General features: G+C 40.7%; 1 protein-coding gene across 1 annotated transcript; it reads left to right on the forward strand.

The window, feature by feature from the left end:
- The first annotated feature begins 3,833 nt into the window (after positions 1-3,833).
- Positions 3,834-9,191, forward strand: LOC113239097 (uncharacterized protein F07F6.4). The gene is made up of 4 exons (XM_026475962.1): positions 3,834-3,973; positions 7,640-7,840; positions 7,915-8,106; positions 8,404-9,191. The coding sequence occupies exons 2-4, from the start codon at positions 7,766-7,768 to the stop codon at positions 8,584-8,586; spliced, it is 450 nt and encodes a 149-aa protein (XP_026331747.1). The 5' UTR covers positions 3,834-3,973; positions 7,640-7,765; the 3' UTR covers positions 8,587-9,191.
- The last annotated feature ends 815 nt before the right edge of the window (positions 9,192-10,006 follow it).

Here is a 10,006-nt window from a genome sequence, read left to right on the forward strand (position 1 = left end):
CAACTTTTGTAAGAAGTTGCCATGGTAGTCTAGGTACATTTTTTTTTACAGTATGGAGTGTCAAAGTTACCTTAAAAAAAATCTGCTAAAAATTTTAATAAAAAATCTAACACTTATTTTTTAACATATACTTTAACAATTCAGGTTTTCTTTGACATTGTGTTCATTACGTGGGCTATTTAGTTACAAAAACTAGAACAGCAACATTAGCAAATTTTAATTAACATTTTTCATTAAAATGTTTATATCACAAAAAAACATGACTCCGATTTTTATTTCATTTTTCTGGGTTATTCCAAACTAGACAACTTCCTGTTTTCAGGTTATCGCCGAGTTACGGGACACCCTTATATTAATTTTTAAGACTATCTTTCTAGGGTTAATTGACTTCTTGGGTGCAAATAAAAGAATACAATATCAATATTATGTATTTAGCAAATTACCTTTTCTAGTCAGTTTCAACTACATTCACTTGTACACATCAAATTCACTACTAGAATAATTAGTGTTATGTTATTGACAGAAGGTACACACAGAACCATCCCATTTGTTACAATACAACTTCTGCGTACTTGGATGACAAAAATCCGTGGTAGTAACCCGTTTAGCTCATGGAGGTAGTCTCAATCTCTGATGTTTCAAATAAAAAAAATAAATATTGTAAATGTTATTTACAAAGAGCAACCCCTAGAGTTTCTTGCTCATTCTTCTCAGGGGAATCTGCCTTACGAATGAGCGGTAGAGTTTAATATTGTGACGATTTCAAGTGTAATAATGCTTACCTATGAAATAAAGATTATTTTGAATTTGAATTTGAATTTACTATATTCAGGATGGTCCACTGCAGACTGTAAAGCTTTCAATGGTTTGTTTTGCAAGACAATAAAGTTATTAATTCACCATAGTGTTGATGCGCGGCCCATTGACAGTTCACAAATTGAAACCTTAGAAGCAAACCAGGAAAATTTGTATACATTGTGTTAATATTTAAAAAAATGACTACCCTCTAGAGTAGCCTAAGACTTGTTATAATTCCATTACTTTAAGCATTGGACAATTTATCAGCAACGCATGACATGGAGATGAGGGAGGAGGGGTTAAACAGAAACAAGAGTGGTACATTTTGACCAGCTGGGGGACTGCGTAACCTCTAAACATGTTGATTAACATTGTTGTTATTACTGTTTAAGACATTTTAAATCTGATGTTTCAGATGCAAAGTGTGCAAGAATGCAAGTTGCAAAAAACACAATAACGTTGTAAAATATAAATGCATGTAAAAAATTCACTATTAATCCCATTTTTCTAGCTTAACTCTGCAACTGAATAAGGAACTCACATTATTGTTAGTAGGCGCGCCGGTATCCGTGGTGTCGTCGGGCAATTCCTCTTTGATGGAGACGCCGAGCAGCGGCCCAAGGTCCATGAGTGCGCGCTCTATCTCCTCGCCGCCTAGGTTTTCCATCTCTGGTTCGCGGCACCTTGCGTTTCTTACCGAGCACTTTCCACGCTCCCCCCTACTGCACCAGTCGCGTATGCATTTTCACCTTGCTTACGAAGAAGTCTCGGCAACTTTCACTCAAGCTGAAGGCTAGCTCGTCAACATAATGAGCGCTAGCGAGATGCTACCCGAGGTCCCGCCCGACAGCGTCCGTTAAATCCCTACATTTAATCAGTTTCATACCACGTCACATCCACTTATTTCACAAAATAAGCTCCGCTATGTACTAAGCTCTCGTACGGTCAAAAATAAAATTTATCAACATTAAAAAAGCGAAAAATAGCTCTTCACAAACTTCGGAGTTTCCGACATTAGCTTACTGTAGACAAGATAGAGTTTAATGTCATCGTAAAACAAAATTGTATTATTAATCTCTTTTGCTTGCATGGTCTTTTATATGTGTGTCTCTTTTCCGCATTTATATGAAATTTAACATGCAATAACGGCTGTTTGTCAATATACGAAATAATGAATTTAGAAATGCGATATTTCAATAACTGTTATTGTAAACTGTAGTCTTGTACCGCGGTCGTTGTTTTGTAGTTTTACTACATGACAATGCTATGCGAATCAACGAATGAATATTGTGTAGGTAGTGTTGCCAGCTGGTTACATTTCTTACACTCGTACCTTTTCATCTTCTGGGTAACATGTTAGAAATTTTAATTTTTTAAGGCAATTTTCATAATAATTCATTATTGACAAACAGCCGTCAGTCCCATGTCTAATAACCAGTTATTTGGGATATAATGGGGGTAATTGTGTCAACGCAACGAAGTTGTCGGGTTCTTGGTAATTTGTATATTGTCCAAAAATTACCCAAGATTTGTTCATAAGTTTTGAATACAAAGTTTTCACAAAAGAAGCCGCCATGACATTACCATATTTTCAACTCTGTTCTCTTATTGGTCGGCGGCGCTTGCGTGCTGTCTCACAGTGACAGTGAGTGAGTTGCGAGCGCGCGAATTGAAATGTAGTTCACCACAAAACAAACTGCTACTGTTATAAAGCTATTGTTGTTGTTAACTACAACCATTAACCAATAAACCAAAACAAAAAGGCTGTTTTTGGCACCAGTTCTACAAACTTTTCTCTATCTATAATATCTAGATATTGTAGATATAGAGAAAACTAGATAGTACGTTGGGAACCATCTTACATATTCATTCAAGCTTCGGACACATTTTCATCACAGCTAGCAAGTAGTACTCGACATTAGAACATCGATCGATACACATACATGCGACGCGCGCGGGCGCTAGACTGTCTAACTAAACTTACAGGTAAATAGGTCAAGGTGAACAACCTTCTCCTCACCCCCGTTATTTACTTACGCTATCACTAACACTTTTTTAACTTGTTTTTGGTAATGCCATTGACCTTGAAGGTCAAGCTAAATCAGAGTAATCATTGTTTAGAGATATCAATTTAAATATTTTTACTTTTGTGTGATAGTAAAAACTGATGAATTATTAAAAGTCAAGGGACAAAGGTTATTGTTTACAATGTGAGTAATATTGTCCCACGAGGTTGTTAGTATTTTAAAAATAAACACGTATGACAATAGGATAATAGACAACAATAAAATGAGAAAGAGAACTTTATGATGTCCACTTAAAGACTATAAACGTAAGATTTGCAAATCGTAACCGATGCTACGACGATAGCTATCATTTGATTAGCGCCATTTTTATCTCACAGCTATTAATTGGCTATTGCATAAAATTTGCTTGTTCGTGTGACGCATGCACGATGCAAAGCAACAGCAGATTAGCAGTATAACAGCAGCAGTTTAGACAGTTGTTCGATAATTAATTATACATTATGTGCTATTGTAATAATGATCGCTTCTAGTAAAAACTAAAATGATGTTTGTGAAAAAAAACTAGTGTCTACACTATAATATAAACTAGTAAATAACTGCTCCAAGAAAATATAATATAATAAAAACACTAAAAATAAATACAGTAGGCATATCTGGGCCCAATTCTAACTATGCTCAACATTCAAAAGTACTTAAACTTACGCTAAATTTATTATTATTATATAAAAAAAAAACAAAACAAAAAGAATACATTATTTACCTTACAACGATACAAGAAGTGACCTCTTAAAAGTAGGTGATACCGCAGTTAAAAATATCACAATCAGCAAGCGATCATCATATTCCCGTATTGTTTTACGTGTACCACATTTCACAGACAAAGCTCGTAGGAATCTGCGCTGAATAGCGTCTATCCTATCTATGTGGCTGTATATACAGGAGACCAAACCGATGAGCAATACTCCAAGACACTTCTGACTAGGGCTCCATACAAGATGACCCACGATTTTACATTTTAAAATGGTTTAGTGTGTCGGAGTACAAAGAACAGCATTTTATTTGCCTTACTGCAAACATGGCCGTAATGTGGCCGAAATGTTAGAAAAGAGTCAAAATATACTCCTAAGTCACGAACAGTCTGGACTCGGGTAAGAGTAGACCTATGTATGTTATAGTTGAAGCGCAAGAGGTCCCTATTTTTCGTAAATGATATCACCTGACACTTGCTAACATTGAGTGACATATGATTGACGATACACCAATTGGCAATAATATCCAAATTTTTTTGTAGAGCTCCGCAATCTTCAATTCTTGCAACTCGGTCAAAAATCTTAATGTCATCGGCGAATGCAAGGGGGTGGGTTAATTTTAGGGGTGGGATAGGTGGTGGGCTAGCGAGGTCCTGGCGGAGGTCCGCACCTACCGGCGGGGAATGAGGAACCGAGGCGAGCGACCCGCTCCCCAAGAGGTCAAGCGGGAGCGCCGCCTCGCGGCGTAGCGCGTGCAAGACCGGTGAAAAGAGGGCTTGGCCGATCCCCCCTATGGCGCTCGTACCATAGAGGCGATCCGCCCTGTCCTCGTAGAGTGGGTAAACCGGTCCCACGGGCCACTGTCGTACCACCTTGTGCAGGTGCTGACTGGGCACGGGTGTTTCGGTCACTACCTGCACAAGGTGGCGAGGAGGGAACCGTCCCCGTCGTGTCACGAGTGCGGCGCTGCAGATGACACCGCGCAGCACACCCTAGAGGTGTGCAGCCGGCGGGATGGGCAGCGCCGCACTCTGACGGGGACTGTAGGGCAGGACCTCTCGCTGCCGAGGGTGGTTGCCGCCATCCTCGGTAGCGAGGGGTCCTGGCAGGCGGTGGCCTCCTTTTGCGCAGAGGTTATGTCGCAAAAGGAGGCCGCGGAGCGAGTGCGCGAGGACGCGGCGGACGCGCACTCGCTTCAGAAGGCGAAGGCAGTTCGCTGATCCCTCGCCTGATCCCCTAGTGAGGCCAGCGGGCTCTGGACAGGGACTCATGTTCACCGATCCCACGGCGCCGACTCAACCGGCGAGAGAGAAACTCGGGGGGGGGGTGTTTAGTGGGGTGGGTCCTCCAGTCTGGAGGGAGAGTCCCCACATAACCCCTGAGTCTCCCTGGGCTCAGGGATATTCATAAAGATTTCCCCCCGTCAAAAAAAAATGGTGGTGGGCTAGGGGGTGAGTTAGGGCGTGGGTTAGGGGGTGGGTTAGGATTTCGATTGGGGGGTTAGGGTTTGGGTTGAGGGGGGTTAGGATTTGGGTTGGGGGTTAGGATTTGGTTTGTTGGGGTTAGGAGTGAGTTAGGGGGTGTGTTAAGGATGAGTTAGGGGGTGGGTTAGGGGGTGACTTAGGGTCTGGGTATGGGGGGGGTTTAGGGGTGAGTTAGGGTTTGGATTGGGGGGTTAGGTGTGAGTTAGGGGTGAGTTAGGAGGTGGGTTAGAGGGTGACTTAGGGGGTGGGTTAGGGGTTGATTAGGTGGTGAGTCAGCGGGTTGGTTAGAGTGTGGGTAAGGGTTGGGTTAGGAGATGGGTTAGAGTGTGGATTTGGGCGTGGGTTAGAAGGGTCAGGGGTGAGTTAGAAGGTGGGTTAGGGGGTGAGCGAGTGGGTTTGAGTGTGTGGGTGAGTAGGTGGGTGAGCGGGTGAGTGGGTAGGTGAGCGGGTGAGTGAGTAGGTAGGTGAGCGGGTAGGTTGGGTTAAGGGGTGGGTCACTCACCCCTGATCGCCCCCAACTGGTATCTCAAACGGCCCCAACCGGCCCCCCAACCGACCCACCAAAAGGCCCTCCAACCGGCCCCCAACCTGCCCCCGAACCGACCCCCCCAACTGGCTCCCCAAACGACCCTCCAAACGACCCCCTAACCCACCCCTAACCCACCCCCTAACTAAATAAAAAAAATATTCGTAATGACATTTTTATTCGGTACTTTCTGTTTTAAATGTTAGTTTCAATTGTTTCTTAGAACAACTAAAAAAAATAAGTTCAATTCATTTAATTGCAATTAAAATCAATTCAATTGAATTGATTTTTTAATGTGATTGAATTTCTGATTGAAATTTAATTGATTAACGCCCAACACTGGTTACGACAGAGAAGCACAAATCAATATTATTAGATATTGTCCTTCTACTCTTCCTAATGGCTGTGCTTTAGGTAACTCCTCAAACACAGCAGAGACCTCCCTAATGATGACTGCCTCGACCTTCTATGATTAGCTCTTAATATTCTAGACAAAGCTGGCACAGACAGTAAAAAAGTTTGGAAATATATAAAAAATGTAATATATACATCAAAACAGCATGAATCATCTTTAGGATTATTGAAAGCCCATTCATCTGAGCTGATATCTGCTAACAGCGCAAATGATTTTTTCGTAAACGCAGGTAAAAATCTGGCTCAAAAAATTCAACTACAAAGCACTCAATCCATCTGTAACAAGTCCCTGGGATCATTTGTACTATTAGATACGGATGAAAGTGAGGTTGAAAGAATAATTTTAAGCCTAATCCGCCGGTCACGCCCATTACTGAATTTTCGTCAGACAAAGAAATACGAGTTTTTTTTCTAAATACTCTTTTATTTTACTTTCAATCTAGTTTTTTCGCAAATGCATTAAAAAATGTCGTTTGATACACGTGCGGATTTGTCATATTCACTTGTCTCTAGAGGTGGGTGATAAATAACATCACGATGAAAAAATCACGGTGATCCGCCATCAAACAGTACCACCGTGTTCCAAAGTCACATAGGTGTTCTCCCGTTCCAATAGCTATCCCCGTCTCTCACATCACGACATACCTATTTGATACAATGCGCGATCTCCGTTCCGTGGTGACTGAGCGCGCCACTCGTTGTAGTTCGGATAATCGGGCCATTTTGGCGGTGGGAGTGAGTGAGATAGGATGACTTTCTTTGCTCACTCACAAGGGTCGTAGGTGCTTATTACTACTAGAAAGGGCGGATGAAAAAAATCTGTAGCAGTTACTATAAACCTATTCATTAACAAGTAAAATATTTTTGAATATTTGTTTTATCATAGGAAGAGTTAGTATTTTATAGTGTATTATATATTACATAGTGTATTACATAGTGTGTTTTAAGTTCTTTTTTACTAACAATATATGGAATTTATAAGTTCTGAAATAAAAGTCTTTATTATTATTATTATTATTATATTTATGTATAATCTACTTTGTGTATTCTACTAGATAGACATTACACTTTATTACTATTTTTAACAATCCAAAGATTCGCATAAAATAAGTATGAAACAAAATTATATTAAATACAAAATCAACTTTTTGAATGGATTTGAAACTTATTACAAAGGGAATAAAAACTTAAATCATTCCATAAAAAACGGCTATAAATATTAGAAAGAAGCCGCTGGTTAAAACCATATATCGTGATGTAAGTTATAGGCGTGACAAGGTCACGGAAGTAACAGTCGTGACAAAATCACGGTGATTTATCGCCGTGATTTTTTTGGAACCGGAACGACGGTCACGGCGATAAAAATGTAACGCTATTCCCCATGTCTTCTTATCTCGAGTCTCGTGAATAATGCCTTTCTTTACCGTGGCACCATGATCAAAAATAAGTTAAAACAACCAGTATGCATGTATGTACGTACGTACGTACAGGTATTACAAAGTATTCATTTCACTGCTACTAAAAGAATAAATGCAAACTTGAGCAACCTAAACGCAAAAAACAGGCTCTCCAAAAAAACCTCTCAATAACATTTGTGATATTTCTAAATTACCAGTATGTATTTAAGCGTCTTGTTACCAGGCTATATTTTTATAAGGTTTAACCCTAAAGTATGTACAACTGGATAGATAACTACTTTTAATTACATCTCTATACCTACGTAAAGTTCGTTTGACGTTTATATGACACCTTGACAACACGTCGAAAATGGCTGACTCGGGGCCTACAAAGAGCGATATTGAAGCAATTTTCCAGAGGTTGCGGTCAATTCCAGCGAATAAAGTTAGTATCATTGGATGGGGAAAGTATGGCACCACGTACGTTCAGTGATAACGAGTGCGCTGTGGTATTGACAGGTATGCTTCGACTGCAACGCGAAGAACCCTACGTGGTCGTCGGTGACGTACGGGGTGTTCATCTGTCTGGACTGCTCGGCGGTGCACCGTGGGCTTGGCGTGCACATTTCGTTCGTGCGGTCCACTCAGCTCGACACCAATTGGACTTGGAAGCAGCTTCGCAACATGCAGCTCGGCGGAAACTGCAACGCGGTATGCTTCATTCTCCACGACCATATTGTGTTATCCATCACATGTTCCTATCCCATTTACTTTCAGTACATCCCCAGACCTGCACTGTACTGTACTGTTGAGTAATGTGAAAGATTAACAAAGTATTATTTTGAAACTTGTCACATCAAGGAAGACTTGTTAAAACAGTAAATCTCCTTTTGGAATAACATCAGTAAATACTAAAAATTGGCAAAACAACTGTATGTTGAGTATAGACCAAAAAATAGCTATAACATTCTTGTACTGGTGTGTTAATTGTGTTTATTCCTGTTCTAGACACAGTTCTTCCGATCACACGGGCTGGCAACAGAGGATGCACGACAGAAATACAGTTCGCGTGTGGCACAAATGTACCGCGACAAACTCAACGTGCTTGCTGATCAAGCCATGAAAACTTATGGCACCAAGGTACTCACTATGCATGCTCTCAGGGAAAGGAATAAAGTAGTCCTGTGCTGAGTTCCAGGTAGTCTGATGTCACACAGGATGGGCACAGAGAAAAGAGTGTAGATTCTGCCATGAGGCAGATGAAACTCCTGTTGGTCTTCTCACATATGCTAACCCCCTAAGCGCCCAGTTACATGAGGCAAAAGGTTGTCGCCCAATTACCACCCCTTCATGTACATTAATGGTGAATCTGAATTCTATTTACTAGGCAACAATATTTAAATTCCTCTGAATATTACAACAGCCACACGGGTCGCCGCTTAGACCAAATTCAAGCCGGACTCGCCTGAGTGACCGTGATGCTCATTTAAGTTAAAATGTAAAAGCTAAACAAATAGAGCGTATTTTACCATGGCAGTGGCGACCGCACGGCCGCCATGCGGGGTGAGCGTGATGAAATACGTGTCAAATAAATGCGCCCTAATGTGTGTACAAAGCACCATACTGGGAAGACACATGCCACAATCAGAGGACATAAATCTTTCAGAATCAGGAAAGTCCTTCAGTTCTTCAATGCTGTCAGCATTGGCTCCGAACTGTAATTAGTGGTGATCACAAAAGATCAGCTGTTGGTCGCAGTGGTCCTTATCACACCAAGCAACCCTAATAACAATAATACCCACTTTGCATTACGGAGTTTCTGCAACAATAGCTACACTTCAGAGTACATTGCGTAAAATAAAAGAGATTGCTGTAAATGGTTGTCTTAGCAGCAGGCAAGAGTTTCCATTATTATTTATTAATGTGAGTGATTCATGCCATGTTATCAATTGTAGCATTGGGCGAGTGATATTATGAACTTGCACTACTATTATTATGATGCTCTGTTTTTGTATTAGCATGGTTTGTTTTTTCATTTCTCTTTCAATATATGAAAAAGCACAATTTAGAATTTCATCATTAATCTGGGAGAATGAATGCTCTTCTCTCTATAATATCACAAGATAATGACAGTAAATGTACAAAATGTACATTTACTGTCATTTTAATGTTATTTTACTTTACTTTTTTTTTTTTATTAAGTGTAAGTGCGCATTTGACCTCCATCTTATCTGATGGAAAGTGATGGAGCATGTACACCTAAATAATGCCTATTCACTCTCGCCTTGAAAAGGTCCAAGTTATAACATTCAGGGAACAAATCTGCAGGCAGGGAATTCCACTCCAAAGCTGTTCGCCATATTAATGTGGAAGCATAACGCTTCTTGCGAATCTTTGGAATATCCACAATCCATCTGGTTCCACGAGTATGGGAAGGGGAAGGTAGAATTAAATGGTGTAATTCCATTGCACACTCTCATAGTAGCAGTAGAGCTCCTTGTGAAAGAGCTCGTCCAGGGAAGTACTGCCACCTTACCTATTTCTGCCGCCAAGCAGTAATGGTCACATTACTGTGTTCCGGTTGTGAAGGGTAAGGGTGCTGGTGAAATTA

This window comes from Hyposmocoma kahamanoa, unplaced genomic scaffold (assembly GCF_003589595.1).
Source record: "Hyposmocoma kahamanoa isolate Upper Pololo Valley unplaced genomic scaffold, ASM358959v1 99453, whole genome shotgun sequence".
Lineage (NCBI taxonomy): Eukaryota > Metazoa > Arthropoda > Insecta > Lepidoptera > Cosmopterigidae > Hyposmocoma > Hyposmocoma kahamanoa.